This window comes from Diplotaxodon limnothrissa, linkage group LG22, assembly GCF_057381915.1.
Source record: "Diplotaxodon limnothrissa isolate DT_005_m linkage group LG22, D_limnothrissa_male_GT1.1, whole genome shotgun sequence".
NCBI lineage: Eukaryota > Metazoa > Chordata > Actinopteri > Cichliformes > Cichlidae > Diplotaxodon > Diplotaxodon limnothrissa.
The window spans coordinates 15,958,778-15,979,822 of record NC_140616.1 but is presented as its reverse complement, the minus strand read 5'-3'; the positions used below and the strand labels follow the sequence as shown (position 1 = coordinate 15,979,822).

Genomic DNA, 21,045 nt, shown 5'->3' with positions numbered 1-21,045 from the left:
TTAAAAGAGAATGTGTATTTTCTGCTCTCAGGGATTTTGAATTGAGTATTGATTTTGTTCTTTACAGTAGATAAAACCTGCACCGTGTCCCTGGTGTCAGCAAATGCCAACGATTTAAACACAGCCAGGGAAGTGGAACAGAGGAGAAATGAACGGGCTGCCTGATAATAACTTGCCATTTCAAATTCTGTTTGAGGTGTAGATTACAGAGGTTAAAGGGCACTATTCAAGCGGGTTACACGTTTTACTTTCCTGACTATGTTGCTGAAAACTGTGTGTTGGCAAATAGGAAATCAGTTTAAATTTACAAACAAAATTACAAAGTTAGAGCAGACAGAAATCATTTCATTTCAAGTAATGTATCACACAACAACACACCTAAAAAAGAAAGCAGCTTAAATGTGGGTTTTTTGGTGTTGGGGGGGGATTATGGGAAGGAAATAAAGTTCACATTTTTTGCTTTTTAGCCTTAACTACTAAAAATGGCATAAATAACTACAGTTGTGCATTTTTATGCACAGTGAAGGCAAATCAAGGCTAATAAGAAAAGTCATTGAAGGAAAATGCTGTTTATAGCACTTTTCAGGACTTGGTTTATTTATTTCTTGACAGAATCATGCCTCCTCATCAGTTTAGGTTAAGTTTCATTGAACCATTCCTTTATAAATTGCATCTCATATCCCCCCTCAGCCTGTGAAGTATTCTGGGAAGCGCTGCCTCTACTGAGGTTTCACGAAGAAGTGACAACATCGTGTGGTAACATCTGTTACCTCTGGCTGGCACGCTGACAGAAGAAAGCTGCGGGGTTGGCTTTTTTTCTCTGGATTATATAAAAAGAGAAAATTCAAAATGAATTTATAGTGAGTGCACAGCAGCAGCTTGCTCCTGATAGTTTTGCCTGTGTGGTGGACCAGGTCAGAGAGAAGCAGCTGTGCAGCCACACATGAGGAGGAAGGCACATACCTACAGTCGATACCTGCTCTCATTAGATTGACTTGAAAAATCACATCTTTGCAGCTCCGTCTCTACTGGAGGTGTTTCATTGTGTGTGCGAGTATGTATGTAGTGTATTCTGTAAGCCCAAGGCTGAATATTAGTGTCTAGATATACAGGGTGGGCCATTTATATGAATACACTGTAATAACATGGGAATGGTTGGTGATACTAAAGTCCTGTTTGTGGCACATTAGATATGTGAGGGGCAAACTCCTCTAGATGGGTGGTGACCATGGTGGCCATTTAGAAGTCGGCCATCTTGGATACAACTTTTGTTTTTCCAATAGGAAGAGGGCCATGTGACACATCAAACTTATTGGTAATGTCACAAAAAAAACAATGGTGTGCTTGGTTTCAACGTGACTTTATTCTTTCATGAGTTATTTACAAGTTTCTCTTTATTCACAGCCATTGACATGTCGAAGAGGTTAACACGTGAGAAGCGGATCGAAATTGTGTTGATATCTGGTGAACGCAGTAACCGGGTCATTGCAGCAGATTTCAATGCAAGACACCCTACGAGACCACCCATCTCCCATGCTACAGTTAGCAAACTGCTTGCTAAGTTTTGTGAAACTGGTTCAGTGTTGGATTTGCCAAAATGTGGACGCAAGAAAACTGTCACTAATGAAGAACCATCAGTGGCTATCCTAGCTTCATTCAGCAAGAGCCCACAGCGTAGCACTCGCCGCATGTCACTGGAGAGTGGCATTAGTCGAACATCCCTTCGGCGGATATTAGCTACTCACAAATGGCACCCTTACAAGCTCCAGCTACTGCAGCATTTCAACGAGGATGACCCAGATTGGCACACAGAATTTGCAGAATGGGCAAAACAAAAATTGGAACAGGACCCTCAGTTCACGCAGAAGATTTTGTTCAGTGATGAGGCAAACTTTTATGTGAATGGTGAAGTTAACAAACAAAACCACCGCTATTGGTCTGACACTAACCCGCATTGGATGGATCCCTCCAAGACTGTTGGAACAACAAAAGTGATGGTTTGGTGTGGTATATGGGGTACAACCATAGTGGGTCCATTCTTCATCAATGGAAACCTCAAGGCCACTGGATATTTGAAATTGCTACATGATGATGTGTTTCCCTCTTTATGCACTGAAGCTGGCACGCTCCCTGAGTTTTTGTGCAGCACCTGAAACTACGAATACTGGATGCCTCTGCTGGCATTTCTCCTGCGGTGTTGCTATCAGTGTGTGAAGAGTGGGAGAAGAGGGTTGCATTGACAATCCAACACAATGGGCAGGACATTGAACACATTTTATAAGTGGTCAGAAACTTGTAAATAACTCATGAAAGAATAAAGTCACGTTGAAACCAAGCATACCATCGTTTTTCTTGTGACATTACCAATAAGTTTGATGTGTCACATGGCCCTCTTCCTATTGGAAAAACAAAAGTTGTATCCAAGATGGCCGACTTCTAAATGGCCACCACGGTCACCACCCATCTTGAGGAGTTTTCCCCCTCACATATGCTAATGTGCCACAAACAGGACTTTAATATCACCAACCATTCCCATGTTATTACGGTGTATCCATATAAATGGCCCACCCTGTACTATAATTTATATTATAGTATATCTTTCAGCACACTCCTGGAGCTGTTGGTACATACCTAAACATCGTGTTTCAGTTCCACTCCAAAGCCCAGATGACAGGCACTCTCTGACAGCTGACCCCACCAGCATGAAGCCAGCATCGCAGGTAAAAATGGCTGTAGCACCGAATGTTGTCTGAGTACCAATCTTCTTTCCATTGGGTGGGGATGGCAGCTCACCGCAGGAGATAACTGAAACACACGGTCAGGCACAAGCAATTTAAAAGCAGTTGTGCACCAGTTTAGCACCAAGTTAATTTGGGTAGCTGCTAGAGCTCATTTGCTTCAGTGAGAAATGCTACCAATGCTGGCAAGCTGTTTATCAGGTAAATTTGGTGCCAATAGTGTTTTTCTCTCTTTTTTTTTTCCTTTTCGTCCTCACACATCGAAAGGCCTGGCAAGGAAAATAATAGCAAATCTCAGAATGTCACAGAATTCTTTAAAGGAAAATGACATTGACTCAAAATGTCACAGAATCCCCACAGAAGAAATAATAGATCATATTCAGTTTAGAAATGTCACTGTGACTCTTCTGAGTTAGATAACAAATTCAAAGCATACAAGTTTTCTTTGTAAATAACCGTCGTCACATTAGTAGAAATAAGACATTAAAATATATTTTAAATCCATTTAAACTTTGTAAAACGGCTCTGTTCTTGGCAGAAATTTTGAACAAAATCGTCAAAACAAGTATGAATGTGAGTGAATGAATAGTGGTATTGTAAAGCGCTTTGGGTGCCTTGAAAAGCGCTATATAAATCCAATCCATTATTATTATTATTATACCTCTTCTTGTTTGAATTCAGGTGTTTTCAGACCCATTGCTACAGGTCAGTTTGTGAAATTTCTTCCCTCCTTGATTATCTTTGTCGCTTACCCTGACAGTGCGGCCTTTCATTCCTCCAGCTCCAAACTCCATTGGATAAGCACTCGATGTGGGCGGGGCCTAGCCTGTAGTATCCCGGATCACAGGTGAACACAATACGTGTCTTGTATTCGTAGTGTGACCCATTGACAATCCTCCAGCGGCCATGCTCTAGAGAGAACGACCCGATGCTGGGACATACTACCACTGCAGAGTCAGACAGTATGAAGAGGAAAATAAACCATCATGAAATCTGAATGAAGAACACATATTTTCTGTCGGTTTGCTATATTCATATATGCTTACATTTGCGATGATACTCAGATTTGGCATTCATTTTGTTGATATTCTGCCGGTACGTGGGTGTTACTAACCAGAACATCGCGGCATCTTGTTGTGGTTGCTCCATGTTCCATCAGGCTGACAGATGGCTGACGTCAGTTCTTTACTGGAGAGTCTGTACCCATCGTTACAAAAATAGGAAACTCTTGTTCCGACGGAGTAGTCAGATGTTAAAACGCCGCCGTTTATAGGAGCCTTGGGTACCCCGCATGAGACAGCTAAGGGAGGATGGATGCACACTTGTAAGATGACAACAAGCACACAGGCACAGAAAAACTCAAATGCACAGTTATGCCTGTCATATAGGCAGGTTTGATGTCTACCTTTGAAATGTTTATTCGGAATCAAAAACCAGCAAATGTTTTGTATATCTGTAAATCAGCTCCAAGATGTACTTTTATTAAGTTATTAAAGTAAAAATAAAAAATAATAATCTAATTAATTTTCACCAAACATCCATCTTGCAGAACTTTCCATATCGTGGCTTTAAATACACCGTTTTGTAGAGCACTGTGACATTACTCAGATTCCACAATATGCTATACATCCTTCATTTGACTCTCTATTGATGGCAGCTTTGAGCTGTGCCTTCCAATTATTGTTTGAAGCATGATGATATTGTCTACAATATCGCTGGAAACAAAGATGGCACCAATTTTTAGATATGGTTTAGTAAATTCTGAGAATACAAACAAAAACGAGAGAAAAAGAAAGTAAAAAAAAATAAAAAATGATTAGCTGCAATTACAAGTTGTCTTCTACATGTATAGCTTATAGATGTAGAAGACAACTTTTTAAAAACATCTTTAAAAGGTTTCCCTTTTTATTAAATTAAAATGAAAAAAAAAAACCCCACTGCTATTATATTTACTTGGTCAGTCTATCAATCTCTAAATAACAACAAATTAAAGGGTTTGTGATTTTGTGTTGAGATGTGACACCTAAGCTATATCTGTTTATCCACGTCCATACAAAATTGGAAACTGTGCAAGTGCAATAGCTGTGTTTCAGTGTAATATGGGTATGGATTAGAGATGCCACGATACCACTTTTTTATGTCCGATACCGATATCATATATTTTGATATCTGCCGATACCGATATGAATCCGATATAGTGTTTTAATCAATAAAACTGTTTTTTAAATATCTTGCTGCATTTTGTATAAGTTCATACTCAAGTTTAAATAAACAACAACACTAAAGCTATTCTGTTATACCTGTATGTAAAAAATACAAAAAATATTTCATAGTTCAGCAATACTGATCAATCTAATAAACTTAAACCTACTCCATCCCCCCTATTCTGGTATTTTAAAGAGTAGCAGAAATATTAAGCAACCTAACAAATAGGGTTGCAAACTCCCAGCAAAAAAAAAAAAAATAGGGAACCAACACCCACCTCATGATGCTTAATTGACATAATCAACTTTAATTTGATGCAGTGTGAAAAAAAAAATGCACAGAAAAAAATTATTTTTCAAGAATAATTAAATAGATTCAACATCTTTCTTCTACAGAATTGCAGACTGCACAGATGGTATCTTCCCAAAGGAAAAGGTACTATAGCTTACTAGGGTATATTAGACTTAACAGTTACTATATACAGTAATGGACTTCTATATATTTTACACAAGATTAAAACTGGGTGTAAGATTCAGATAATTATTTATTAAAAGCTAGACATTTTAAAATAAGAATAAGAAAGAAAAGTATGTCTTTGTGCCCCCTTTTTCCTGTTAATGCCCTATCGGCCCCCCTGGCTAAACTATGCTAGATCCGCCCCTGCACAGTTACCAGCTGTCAGCTACGTAGAAAAAGATCCTCGAGTAGAAAGTAATATTAAATAAATTCTAACAACAGCTTATCAAGCTTAAACGTGCTGCTGCTGTTCAGCCGCTGGTTTCCTCTTTCTGGTGCAAAGTGGACCAAAAACAAAGAAAAGAGATGGATTCCCGACAGAAAAGCCGATCAGCTGATCATTGATCAGTTTCACGATTGAAGTAGCAACAGGAGAGGGAGGGAGAGAGAAGAGGCACTCGCTCCATATATCGGTTGTTAACCTTAATATGGAAATGCTTTACAAACATTCAGAGATGAACTTTTACACTTGCTTTACTTCTCTGTTCTATCACGTGAGCACACTGCTCCAACGTGCTACGGTTATGAGCCGAGTTACGCCGTGTCGTAAGTTTTGTGAGGTGCTTTTTTGATATTTAATGGATCGAATTAGGCAAGGCAAGGCAAGTTTATTTGTATAGCACAATTCAACAACAAGGTGATTCAAAGTGCTTTACAGAGACATTAGAAACAAGAACAAATAAAAAGCATGATTTAAAATTGATTAAAACAAGCAAATAAACTAACTAACTAATTAACAAACAAACAAACAAACAAACAAACAAACAAACAAAACAGTATATAAAATCAAAACAGATAAAATCAGAACAGTAGATAAAATCAGTAGTTAAATGTAAGTTTTGAAATTTAAGCTTAAAGTGTGGATTTGGTGCTTTATTCAAATGCAGCTGAGAACAGGTGAGTCTTCAACCTGGATTTAAATAAACTGAGTGTTTCAGCTGATCTGAGGCTTTCTGGGAGTTTGTTCCAGATATAAGGAGCATAAAAGCTGAATGCAGCTTCTCCGTGTCTGGTTCTGACTCTGGGAACTGATAAAAGACCGGATCCAGATGACCTGAGGGATCTGGATGGTTCATACTGGGTCAGGAGGTCATTGATGTATTTTGGTCCTAAACCATTCAGAGCTTTATAGGCCAGCATCAGAACTTTAAAGTCTATCCTCTGACGGACAGGCAGCCAGTGTAAGGACCTCAGAGCTGGACTGATGTGGTCCACTTTTTTGGTCTTAGTGAGGACTCGAGCAGCAGAGTTCTGAATGAGCTGTAGTTGTCTGACTGATTTTTTAGGTAGACCTGTAAAGATGCTGTTACAGTAATCAAGCCTACTAAAGATGAATGCATGGACTAGTTTTTCCAGGTCCTGTTGAGACATCAGATCTTTTATCCTTGATATATTCTTGAGGTGATAGTAAGCTGACTTTGTTATTGTCTTAATGTGTTTTTCTAAGTTTAGGTCTGCATCCATCACTACACCCAAATTTCTCGCCTGGTTTGTGGTTTTTAGATGTATAGATTGAAGTTCTCTGGTGACCTGTAATCGTTTTTCTTTGGCGCCAAAGACTATTACCTCAGTTTTGTTTTTGTTTAGCTGGAGAAAATTGTGGCACAACCAGTCATTGATTTCCTCAATGCATTTACCAAGAGCCTGTACAGGGCCTCGGTCTCCTGGTGACATTGTGATATATATTTGTGTGTCATCTGCATAGCTGTGATAGTTTATTTTGTTGTTGTTTATAATCTGTGCCAGTGGGAGCATGTAGATGTTAAACAGAAGGGGTCCCAAGATGGAACCTTGGGGAACTCCACATGTGATACTTGTCTGCTCAGATGTGAAGTTACCTATTGATACAAAGTATTTCCTGTTTTCTACGTATGTTTTGAACCAGTTTAGTACAGTTCCTGAAAGATTTTTTACATTTTTTATTTCTCTCCGATATCCGATCCAGTAATTTACGTCAGTATCAGATCGATACCGATACGTAATATCGGAACGGTCCATCTCTAGTATGGATCAGAGTCAAAACAAATAGTCTATTTCAGGATTTTTGCATTATTTTTGAGTATCCATTTCATTTCATTCAATGGAATTTACTAATGCTTTTATTCCAGATACTAAATTCTTCAGCACAGTTGTATCATTTCTGCGCACTTTCCTCACAGAGACAAACACACCTTGGCACGCAGGTACAGGAGAATCCCACGCATGGTAGCCAAGTGATGTGCGGCGGCAGGTTGCTGTGGCGTTGCCTATGAGACGGTATCCACGGTCGCAAGCCCACCTCACCACGCTGTTAACGTGACCGCCGCTCTGTGAGGAGATGGAGCCGTGGAGCGGGGAGTCTGGGGTGGAGCAGTACAGAGCTGCAGTGGAAAAAAGCACATTTGAAAAACAAGGATTTGAAATTGCTACAGACCAGGAGGGTTACTGTCATCAACAAAGAAACTTGCACAATAAACACAAAAGAGGTAAAGCTCATTCAGTAGATAGTGCTGCACTATATCTGCATGCAGGTATGCACCATTATAAAGGTTAGCAGTAATAATAGATTCACTAGCAGAGATTCTCACATGTCTGCTATTATGAAATTACAAAGGTTGAGATAATTTCCTGAAACTTGTATTAATGTGAGTCACTACTTATTTATAATACAACAGGATGTCGAGCAAAAGAAGACTAATGGACTTTGATTTTTCCAAAATGATCATGTACAAGACGTGCTTTGTGATTTGAAGAGCTCGATGCTTTTCCTCAATGAGCCATGAATTAGAGAAAGGAGTCTAATTAAAGATATTGATGGTCATGTTCCTAACAGGTCTCATACCTTTCCAGGCGATCTTAAAAGAAAGTTTTTCACCCAATTAGGAGCCATGTGACAACTATATGAATGTCAATTATAATTACACATAGTCGCTCTTGGCAGAGCCCTCTCACTGAACAACCAGCGAGTGCAGTTACAACGGACATGAGACATTACTGGACACACCGCCCGCAAAGTCATTGATTGCTATAGGTAGCTTTATTAAATATTCTTAATAAAGGGAAACATTAATCCTCTACGACAGACAATAATGGCATCTGGAGGGACTCGTGCTGCAACTGCCAAAAACCTGTCAATTTTAAGTGGACCTATTAGGCTCATTTCCACCTCCACTTTCAGTAAGTATCTTTATATGATTCACACATCTTTTTATGTATATACATTATATATATATATATATATATATATATATATATATATATATATATATATATATATATATATATATATATATATATATATATATATATATATATATATATATATATATATATATATATATATATATATATATATATATATATATATATTCTCCACCACCCTTGGGGGCATCTCCCAATGACAGCAATATCAGGAAGAAGGAACACGAGAAGCTGGAGAAATACCAAGGGCTCAGAGAAGAGCTCGAGAGGATGTGGAGGGTGAAGGTAACGGTGGTCCCCGTGGTAATCGGAGCACTAGGTGCGGTGACTCCCAAGCTAGGCGAGTGGCTCCAGCAGATCCCGGGAAAAACATCGGAGATCTCTGTCCAGAAGAGCGCAGTCCTGGGAACAGCTAAGATACTGCGCAGGACCCTCAAGCTCCCAGGCCTCTGGTAGAGGACCCGAGCTTGAAGGATAAACCGCCCGCAGGGGCGTGCTGGGTGTTTTGTTTTTTCATATATATATATATATATATATATATATATACATACATATATATACACACACACACACACACACACTATTCTTGGTCTTATTATATCAATATTACCCAGACCTTGGTCCACAGTGCATGGTCTGTAATTCTCCAAACTGGGCAAGAACCCCACAACAACATCTTAACTTGTCTTATGTATTAGTGATAAGCCTGTTTTGTCCCTCTAGTATTCTACTGCCGCAGTATCTGTGTGGTTGGGTTTTGAACCAAAATAGTCTGAGACCACTTAAGAGTTGTGAGGGTTTTTTGTTCACCCCTTTTTTCTTGGGGTAGAATCAGTGCCAGGGAAGTTTTGTACAGTGATTTCTAAGTAAGCATGTCTGACACAGTTTATTTCTAAAAGCACTGAAAGTTTAATCAGCATATAGCAAAGCAGCCAGTTGACAATATCTCATCAGATGGTTCTTCCCCTGTACTAGTTTTAAGATTGATGGCATTAAACTGCTGATTTTAATCTCACATGGATGTTTTTTATAATGACAATAATATGTTGAGAAAATTTTACTTTACTACCTGACAAGAGGACTAAATTTTCTCATTGTAATTAAAATTTCATCACATTATGTTTTCTCAAAGGAGGAAGTACACTCACCGTCATGCACTGGCTTGATTTTCCAAGTTAAAAACATAGCCGAAGTTGAACCCCGGTATTAGTAGGCTTACAGCATATGTTTAACATTTCTTGCAGATGCTCACATTAATCACCGCCACCAAAGAAGGTTACAGAGTGTGAGCGCGTTTAGCTTTTTTTTCCTGTTATTTTTCTGCGCATAATTCATCATACAGTGCAGTGGTGTTTCAAAGGTTAAAGAAACAACCTCCTGGCTAGAGTATATGGAGTGAATAAGCAAACTAAACTGGTAAAATTGTCTCCTCCCCTTTAACTGTCAAAAATGTCCTTGAATAAGGCACTCAAGCCTCATTACCCAACAGTCTAAAGCTACTCAGCAGGCCCAGGTGCGAGATTGCCTAAATGCAAAGCTTGCTGTAAAACAGCATCTGTGCTCATCAAGATGTCTTCACACAGATAAAACTTAAGAACTAACCTATAACGCATTTCAGTAAAGTGCTTCAGGAGGCAGACAGAAGTTTGCTAGAAACATATGTTAAAGATAGAGAAATAAGGTACAGCGAGATATTGTGATTTTTTTTTTTCACGAACTTTCTTCCCATAAGCTCTCAAACTTTCACATCTTTAAATATTTATTGTGCAAATTAAATGGTACAAACAGCTCCTTCTGTCTGCCTCTGTTGTCCTTATTTTCATGCATTATATTAAAAGTAGTAGTAAAATAAAGTTGGGATACATACTTTGGTACTCACCAACATAGCGAATTTTGAAGCCTTTCTTGTTTGTGCCATGGTCTGAAGACCAGCGGACTAGGAACTGGTGTCCAGAGGTTGTGAGGTTAAAGGGTGTTGGCAGGTCACCACTAAGTGTCGCCAAGGTGGGGCTGTTGGATGTGGGACCTGACAGGGATTAAGATAAAGTGAAAGAGATGGAATAATGGAGAGAGAGACAGGGAAAGAAAGACAGCAATAATAGAAGGAATGAGACATGAGAATACAGTGACATTTGGTATAATACAGCGGTGTGCATTCTTTCAAAAATGTGTCTATGAGTGTGATGTGTGGCTCTCTGATGTTGAAATCTGCGTTCCTTTTTGTGTTTTTTACCATCAAAAATCTCCAACACGTCAAACTCTCTCTCGGTGTGAAAACTTTCAAAGGTTATTGTGACATTGTATCCTTTCTCCACTGTAACACTCCACGAACACATTTGGAGGTTAGGGTAGCTTTCTGGCCAGCCAGGGCTTAAGATGACACCTGAGGAGTCGTATCGCACATCATGTGCAGGGCACTGAACTGTAAGTAAAAAAATAAATAGCAAAGCCAATTGTTATATTGAATGACTACACAGCTTGATGGGTTTTTTTGACGGTGTCAAGCTGAAAATAGTAACTTAAACTGGTTTTGTACTGGCATCCACTGACCTTGGCATGTTGGGGGTGGTGAATCCATCTGCAGCCTCTCTCCTAAACGACAGGTAAGAATCTCACTGCCAACCAATGAAGATCCAGGATGACATCTGTACCTGATGATGTCGCCTGGAGACACAAAATCAGTGTGTCTATAGAAAACAGAGCTGGTGCTAGCATAGCTTAGAGTGGTAAACTCTAAGTACATTTGAGTGCTTGATTTCAACACATTTCCAAGAAAGTCTTTACATTACAGCCTATGTACTCTAATGACTTTAGAATTAAACGTTTCAATAGAAAGCATCTTATCAACTTGTTGAGATGATGAATTGTTATAAATTGCTACAAATTTAACTCATACAAACTTCAGCTTGATGATTGGCAATAAAAACATGAAATATTATCACATGCCAGGAGCAATTTTTACTCGAGCCACATCTTCAGTACAGGATTTTTATTTGTATACACAGTACACCCATGCTCCACTTTATTGGTTATAATATGTTATTACTGAATGTGACCTTGTTTTGTCTTCAGAACCTTCTTAACTCTTTGTGGTATAGACTCAACAAGGTGCTGGAAACATCCCCCCGAAGAGTTTGCGCCACACTGACATGATAGCATCAAACTGTTGCTGCAGATTTGTCAGTTGGGCCTCCATTGTTGTTCCAGCACATTCCAAATGGGCTCTACGGGATAGAGTTCTGATGACTGTGGAGGCCATTTGAGTACAGTGAACCCATTGTGAGATTTGTGATCCAAGAAACCATCACCAACAGCATTACAACACCAGCACCAGCTTAAATCACTGAATGAAGGCAGGGTGGATCCATGTTTTTATTTTGTTTATGTCAAATTTTTTACCCTATTCTGAATATTGCAGCAAAAACATCAGATGACATTTTTCCAATCTACTATTGTACAATTTGAGTGAGCTTGTGTGAACTGTAGCCTCAGTTTGCTGTTCCTAGCTGTCAAAAGTGGCACCTGGTATCATCTTTTACTGTTGTATCCCATCTGCTTCAAGGTTTAATGTGTTGTGTGACATGCTCTTGTGGATACCTTGGTAGTAAAGAGCAGTTATTTGAGTTACTGTTGTTTTCTTATCAATTTGAAGCAGTCTGGCCATCCTTCTTCACTGACCTCTGGCATCACCAAAGCCTTGTCACGAAGCAAACCGCTCCTCACTGGATATTTTCTCTAGACCCTACATATGATTGTATTGGAAAATCTGCCATCCTGATGCTTAGTTTAAAGTCCAGCAGCTTGTCCTAATGCCTCAATGCCTAAATGCATTCAGTTATTGCCAGTTATGTGACTGGCAAATTAGATATTTGTCTTAATGCACAACTGAACAGGTGTACCTAATGAAGAGGCCAGTGAGTGTATATGATTGGATTAGTGCGTGTCTTAAACCAATAAAAAATGAATTACAGAATATATATACACAATATAACACCAATCATCCTTGATTTAAGTCTTCATTCGTGTTATCGTGTCCTTTTTATCCATCAAAGTGACACATCTGTGAGCAATGGCAGGCAGACAGACAGCTCACCTATCTCAAGCTCGCCATCCTCCATCAGCATGTCAGCACTGGGAACTTCTGGAGGAGGCTGGCAAACCCTTAATTGGTAGGCTGGGAGATACAGAAACGGAGAGGAGACAGAAAAAGGAACAATGTATAAAAAATGTGTTCAAGGATCCCGTGTTAAAATTTAAATGTAATTTTTTTCCAAGTGCAATGAAAGGACAGAATAGTGTGACATTCAATCTTGGTCGCATCGGTTTAACTGAACTTTTTAAGTTCAAATGGTGGGCAAAGTATGGAATCAAGAACAGATCAGCTACACAGACACAGCACTGTCTTGAATCATAAAGAGGAACTAACTTCACAGCCACTGAGCTGAAGGCTGTAATCAATATTACAGCATCACTGTAGATCACTTGCTAACAGAGAGAGAGAGAAAGAGTGAAAAGAGAGAGCGAGTTAGAGAATAGAGGCAGACACAGACAGGAAAAAGGGAGGACAAGAAGCGAGCGAAGGAGAGAGGGCTAAGGGCTGTAAGTCAAGATGAAATTGACTATGAAAATGAGACCTGCCAATAGCTTCTGATGCTCTAATGCATATCAAAGCCCTGTGGTCTATGAGTGCGCGCCAGGATGTGTGTAAATGTTTGAGCAAGTGCATGTCTATGTTTGTGTGTGCAGCAAGCTCTGTGCTTCTACGCGCGATGAAAGGATCACTGTTAGCAGTCATCGATTTCGCTTAGCTCTGAGACCATTTTTATAGCTACTTCCACATGCGTGTCACATACACTGGCTCTCTCAGCCTCGTGTTCATGATGCTATTCACCCGTGCGTGGCCCTCGTCTGTGTATGGAAGCTCCACACCTTTGAATTCAACCACTCCACTGAGTTGACTGATGAAAATGAAGAATAACAAGTAATATAACAACCAACACAGAGAGACTGAGGAGGAGCTTCTTCCCGCAGGCGATACGGTCTCTCAATCACACCACCACACAGTACTGACCCACACATATGGTTCTTACACACACACTGGACTTTCTGGACTTTGTTTTTGCACAACACTGGTCACTATATTCTTCATTTCCAGTTAATACTTGTACAGCTGCTGTTATTGTGTATATATTTATTTATATTTAGATTTCTTCATACATTCTTATATAGTTCTGTATTGTGTATTTTGTTGTACAGTTATTTTATTTTCAACTTTAATTTATATATTTTATCTTATTCTTCCCAGTTAAATTTACCCTTCATTCTAATTTGTGTTGTACAGTTATTTCATTTTTAACCTTAATTTATATTTTATTCCTTCCTAGTTAAATTTACCCTTTTTAATTTTTCATATTTATTTCCTATCTTATTCATAGCCTTTTCCTTTTTTGTTTTCTTTAGGTCACGAGCAGTTGTCCAAGCATTTCACTACATATCGTACTGTGTATGACTGTGTACGTGACAAATAAAATTTGAATTTGAATTTGAATTTGTATGTAATCCCGCCAACGATGGGAGCGCTGAAGTAGATGAATATCCTCAAACGGTGGCTTGATCCTTCTTTTGGCGCTTATTTGGCATTTCAAACTAAATTTTCTCTTTAGTAGCTGTCTCAGATTCAAACTAGGGCATTCTGAATTTCTTTACAGGTCACTGAAGGACACTCAAAAGAAAACTTAAGAACAATACTTTATAGTGACAAGTTTCTGCTTAAGAAAACGTCAGTGCAGCGAATCATGAAAGGTTCCCATTCTTCTGGTAATTATTATGCAACAATTTAAGTTCTGTACGGATGATCAAATAGGCTGCTCTGCTCTCATCTTTCTTTCATTCTCGCTGTCTTTCTTGTTTTCTTCTAATATTGTCTCGAAAAGAGACGCGACCAAATAATGCTAACTACTACTGCCATACATGTCACCCCCTTTCCATTTTATCCATCTTCCCTGTCACTTTTTGCTGTTCATCGTCCAATAAAGCAGAAATTGAAAGTAAACTTGAATCCATCAGATGGTGCTGTTCCTGTGTGAGTGTGACAACTGACAGTTAAAACCTGCCAACAAAAATTCATTAACAATGTGTCATCTGTCTGAAAAAGGGAAGCCTGTTCAAAAACAACTTGACATATTTTCACTAAAGAGCACTGAACAGAAACTTTTGAGAAGTAGGAAACAGGCTTCGGGGGGGAAAATAAAGAGGCGTGGGTACATCTGTGAGAGAGAATGCGGGAGAACCAATGAGAAACTGTGTTGTGACGGATGAAACGAGTGCAAAAAAGTGACTCATTTGAAGCTTTCAAATTTTTCAGGAACCAAAACTATCCTGACATAAAAAAAAACAAGCAGCCATCTTTACAGTGTAGTGACGTTCTTGTTATTCCAAAATATTAGGTTTTATTTTGAAAAATAGCATCATCTTCAGCTTGATGACAATTCATTATGACGGCTGTCAAGAGCTCATGAGGTTCTTTAAACATTATTTTGTCATCTTTAAAAAATCCTGTCATCTTTTAGTTAAAGTAAAACCATTGTGGAATTAACATACCAGAAACATTAGTCAGTAAAAATATAGATTCACCCATTAAATGAAATTTAAAAAGACAATAGATGATAATTAAATGTAATATAAAAAAAAGAGTTTTGCATTTCCCTGCTTCTAAACATTTTGATGATTTCTTATGTACTTTAATGTACAGTATGCTATGTGTAGGAATCTTTAGATGAATGGAGTGGTTTTCACCATAAGCAGTATTTGAAAACAAAAAGAAATACAGAGGCACAAAGGACCACAGCACAGATTAAGGTGAGATGAAAACCTAAATGGCACAGACAGTGCAGGAATGGAGAAAGAGCAGCTAAGGACCAGGACAAATACTCCAAAAGTCTGTGAAGGGAAAATGACTGTTTTTTTTAAAAAGGTGTAAGACAGATAGAAAACACTTCTTTCTACTAACAGGGTGCAAAAGACAAACACTCAATAGCTGATTTTTGTGAACCAATGCAACACACATTTTTATGAGTAAATTGCAGGTTTGCTGCTTACTTTGTTTTTTTTTCTACTGTATGAGATAAAGAGATAAAGCTATCAACGTGCTTTTTAATCTGACAGCGTCTAAGAACACAGGAAACCATCATTTAATTGGAAGTTTAACAAAAACAAGATTAATGAGCTTTTCAGTTGCTAAAAAAGTTCCATCCCTTGCAGTGCTACCTTTAGTAGAACCACAGTAAACAGCATCAAACAAACAAGCCTATTAGGCTACATTAAACCTCTACTAAGCAATCTTATTCCTGTATTAAGATTAGCACTACTTTATTAGACATTTATTAGTTAATGGTGCATTTATTAATATCTGCATCACACACACACATATATATATATATACATATATATATATATATATATATACATATATATATATATATATATATATATATATATATATATATATATATATATATATATATATATATATATATATATATATATATATATATATATATACACACACACACACACACACACAACTATGCCTTAAAATCCCATTTCCTTAATTAGTTTTATACAATTATTTAGCAAGCATTCCATTTTTGATATAAAACATGACTTCATTGGTTATTGTGTAGAATTATATAATGTAATATTGATGCCATACATAAACATCACCATCACCGCATACTCAGACATGAGTATATTCACTGTTTGCAAAAACAGAAGTTAATGTTGAAAAATTAAAATAGTATACTTTTATAATGAGCAGCAGGGGTTATTTTGCCAAGCAACATGATGATGTCATAATATCTATAGATACGTAAAGATGTATCTGTGCTCGAATGTTGGTTGTTTCATGGACAAACAAACAAAAATACAGATTGTATTGTCTATTTATGGTAAGATCATTCTAAAAAAAATTATCATAAAGCATTACCAAGTGTTTTTTTTAACACATTTGGAAATGTTACCAACTGGTTTAATAATCTCTTCTTCGAGCAGCCGAGACCTCAAAAGCTTTTCAGTGTCGCCCCAAAGTGAATCACACATCACAAACTTTGTATTAACATTTTTTTGGAGTCATTTTTAAGCATCATTTAAAAATAACTGGGTAGTAACAGTGGGCGGGATAGTGGTATAGTGAAACTCCTCAGTAGTCCGCACTCAAAGATAAAGTCGGAAAGACGAAAGCTTGAAAATGACGAGTTTAGTCATTTCAAAGAGAATGTTTCTACAGTGTTGCTATTATCAACTCGGTTCATAACATTAAGAATATTAATTACTAATCACTGTGATAGGATGTGGCAAAGAGAGGAAGATCAATTTCAAATGAGTCAGAATGAGTCAAAGGAAGTAGATCTGACTGTGAAGTTAAAGAGAGTTCAGTTCAACAAAAAACTATTGGAGCTAGAACTAATGATTGCGCTACACTGTTGCCATACCTCAGGACAACAAAGACAACTACAGAGAAAAGCGCTAATGAGAGCATCATCTGTAACTGCGCAGACAATCAAGTAACATGCTTCTACGGCAGGCTGATATTATCATTATCTCTGTGATAATGTGGTCTCTTTCTTACCATGATAACTTAAGACAAAAAAGCCGGCTCCAGAGAAGTCCGAGTGGAATTTGATGAGGATGATGTTGGACGTTGAATAGACGGACTCCAAAGCTGTGTTTCCGCTGAACTGTCCAATCTGAGGAGAAGACTGATCTGGACCATCCCTGTGGTAAAAAACCCCAGAATGAAACACAAAGAAAACATACACAAAACCTGTGTGACCAAGAAGACAGCGAGAGAATAAAGGCCCATAAACGAGTGGACTTGATCTTTCTTTATAGAACAATGGGCTTGAACGTCCACCTAAGATATAATTTGAATAAGTTATTGCAGTCATCGGTGACAGTTAGATGGCTATTTATGTTCAGGAAATGGTTGCTCCAAGGCTAGAAACAAAGACAGAAGAGACTTGACGATTTTTTATGAGACCTGCTCCATTAACTGCAAATGCAGATGGACATTGTGTGACAAAGTGCTGGCTCCAACAGCGATTGTGCATGGCTATGGGCTCATCTTCCTTCTCAAAACAATACAAACCACAATGTCAAAAAGCTCATTTAGATAAGAAATGCTCTGAAATTTAGATTCAAAGTAACAGCTCTTGATAACACCACAACCCACAAATGGCTCTCTTGTTCTTGCTTGGATATGAGTTCATAAATATTGACTGAACTGTTGACAGATCATAAGAATAACAAATGTTAGTCCTGGTGTAGACTTGGCTTCACTGTTCCCACTAATATGGGCCTGGCATTCGCAAAAAGTCACACAATTACCCGAGAAGGCAGGCAGGAGGTTATCCATCAAATGGCAGGTCATGCTCTCAGTGAACATATTTCACCTTTAATGACAGCACCAGCTGTCAGACTGGAACTAACCAATATCAGACTCATTATCTGTGATTAAAAAGCATAATCATGAAGTTAAATTAAATGATTATTTCCTGCTGTTAAGTGTTTTTGGAAGAGACTAATTATACCTGCCAGGTTATGAACAGAATCATCCCCTTCTCTGATTCGCATTGGGTGGCTCAGAGTCATCAGAGCAGTTGCACTTATTGCCTTCCACTGCTTGATTACAGCTGATGCACTCGCTCGCTAACATTTATTAGTATGTCAACGCAACACTTTCAGTACAGAATAGGCTTTAAAGATAAGGTTGCACAATATATAGAAACATCTGTGACATATATGGAAACTTTTGCAGTGGATCGCTGTAGCAAGCCTCCCAGTTTGAGACCAATTAGCAGACTAAGCGACTGTCAGGTCAGCTGGCTCTGGACTGAAGAGACCGCTGTGAAAATCACACCTCTACCACTGACACCGCGCTCTCTATGGGGAGCCAGCATGATTGCGTGACTAAGATCGGGAATTTTTACCGCATTCTTGTGTCGTCTTTGCTTCAGTCCGTCCACTTTTCTGACAGACCAAAGGGTCAGAAACACGCTGTGCGACCAATTCATGGAATTCACACAATCAGCTGTGGGTGGGCGGCACATGCTTCAACTGTGTCGTGGTGTGGGAAAGACAGGCTGGATATCGCACAACTATAGACTAAAACTAGAGCTAAACAAGTCACACACCAACTGCTGAAGAAAACAAGCTGCTTTTTTCAGTGGATAGCTGCTAAAGAGGAAGGTCTGCAATGTCATGTTTGTGTAGAAGCCAAACAATACCATAAAGCAATAAGTGTGAAATTACAGATTTGCTTGATATAACTGAGCTATACACCATCCTGTAGCACTCTGAGGAGTGAAGCAATGGATCAAATGAATTAGTAAGCTGCAGCAATTTTGCTAACAAGTTAAACATTACAGTCAAGGAACTGCTGTTTTTCTATTCCTAAATGTCTTATTCCTGCTTTTCTGACATTTTACAGCCAAATCAAATCACCAACTGAGCTTGAAAACTTGATTTATTCCTAGAAAGTTAGGTTAATGAGTTAGATTTGATATTGGAGTGAGAAACAGTTGACAGAGTTGCAATCCTGTGAGGCTTCTTCTCAAGTCTGAGGAAAAACGGAACTGTAAAAGCAGTTTTGACAGCATGGCAAGCGCGGAGCTAATCATATCTATAATTTCATGACTTCTACAGACAATAAAGGCATCTTGGAATATCAGGTGGTGAATGTTGTGAGAAAAATACCTTTTATATTTAAATCTGAGCTAAATTAAAATCTAATTTTCATTATATTTTCTGCTGACCTAAAAAGTTGAGAGTTCTCAGACTTTCTAAAGAGGAGAGAAAGTTTCTTGTTAGAACAATTTTACAGTTTCCGTGTGGCTAAAGAAACAGCCAGACCTGGACATCTGGAAGGTTGGCAGTGCTTACAGAAAGACAGGATAACAACAGAACAAGCCAGACATTCGGTCCTTCTGTGCTGGTCTAAAAATACACGATTTGCAAGGAAATGTATCAGCAGCAAACCACGTCTTGTCCTGCTGTTGTGTTCTTTTTGCTCAGCCCTGCCTCAAATGCCTATGCGGCTACATCGCACCCTGTTGTCTTTTTATAGGAAACAGGAGTAGGTGGAGGGACTCTGGAGAAAGGGGCAGCATCATGGCACCCGTAGCAATAAACGATGCAACGTATTTATGGTTCTGCTACCACCTTGTACCTGCAGATATCTATGTAGCGTGGTATCTAAGCACCATTTAAGCACCTGCATTGACAAAATGTCTAGTGTTGCCAATGGCTGTTTTCCTCAAGAAGAATAATGAAGAGAGAAGTCAAGGCTGGTTAGCTGGGAAGCGAACGATGTATTGTATATAACATATAAGGCTGGCCGAGCATTAAAGATAGTGTAAGGGAGAGGCCAAAGAAGAGAAAGACCTATGGCTAAAAACAAAAATGGGTGAACCGTGACAAGAAGAAAATTATATCAGAGTGACTTTATATGCATGACATGGTGTCTGCAGTCATAGTAACCTTGCAGGAATTTAGCCAATTAGTGGTTAGCTCTGAAAAGATTTTAAAGAGCGTAGCATCCGGCTAGAGAGAGAGAAAAGAAAGTGTGTGTGAACAGAAAGTTATGTGGTACAAATTAAATAGTTATTCAGTCAAATAAAACATTTCTTACTTAAACTCACTTGAGGCAGCGAGAAGAAGGGATAGCATTATAATAATAGCACATAATGAGCATGAATACTGTCAGTTAAGAAGTAGAGCAAATATAAAACGTGCTAATTGAAAAAGTAAATAGCACCTACCAGACAGTAATGTAGTCATATATGGGCTCTGTGCTCAGTACAGTAAAGTTGATATAAATCCCGTGTCCAGGAGGAACTCGAACGCTCCACACACAGTCCTGGAAATTTGGGTATTCCTCAGGATGGCCGGGAGAGTAAATGGTTCCGTTTAATGACGTGATGTTACCACCGCAGAGTGCTGCAAGTGAGAATATTAACAGAATTGCCCTTAATAAATTACCCGCAAATTAGAACTGCCATTGTGAAGCTTCAATAATTGTCGGGATCGCTGTGAAAGAAAATGTCTCTATCACTCATGTAATGACCACTGGATAACACCTTAACACCTTTAATAAATTGTCATTACATTTTTATTTCTGTCAGCTCAGCTGACTCTCAGCTGTGCTGATGTTAGAACAATATGGCTCAATATGAAATGTTATCATCTTGAAATTAGAACGATTAGAGTAAGATAATTTATAGTGAGAGTGAGATTATTAATCTTTACAACAGTAATAATATCTGTCCCTATATATATGTATATTGTGTTTATATCATTAAGAGACTATATTGTTATGATAGCACCACATATCCTCCAAAAAAGGCATCTT

At 38.4% G+C, this 21,045-nt stretch overlaps 1 protein-coding gene across 1 annotated transcript in view; it reads right to left on the bottom strand.

Moving 5' to 3' along the window:
* Window positions 1-21,045, bottom strand: part of csmd3b (CUB and Sushi multiple domains 3b) — a 433,532-nt gene that overhangs the window by 31,536 nt on the left and 380,951 nt on the right. The window contains exons 45-54 of the mRNA XM_085346113.1: window positions 20,456-20,633; window positions 17,266-17,411; window positions 12,733-12,813; window positions 11,190-11,303; window positions 10,873-11,061; window positions 10,507-10,665; window positions 7,631-7,819; window positions 3,853-4,038; window positions 3,491-3,685; window positions 2,632-2,805 (exon numbers count right to left, since the gene is read on the bottom strand). Coding sequence (XP_085202239.1) covers window positions 2,632-2,805; window positions 3,491-3,685; window positions 3,853-4,038; window positions 7,631-7,819; window positions 10,507-10,665; window positions 10,873-11,061; window positions 11,190-11,303; window positions 12,733-12,813; window positions 17,266-17,411; window positions 20,456-20,633 — 1,611 coding nt within the window. The remainder of the gene's footprint in view (window positions 1-2,631; window positions 2,806-3,490; window positions 3,686-3,852; window positions 4,039-7,630; window positions 7,820-10,506; window positions 10,666-10,872; window positions 11,062-11,189; window positions 11,304-12,732; window positions 12,814-17,265; window positions 17,412-20,455; window positions 20,634-21,045) is intronic.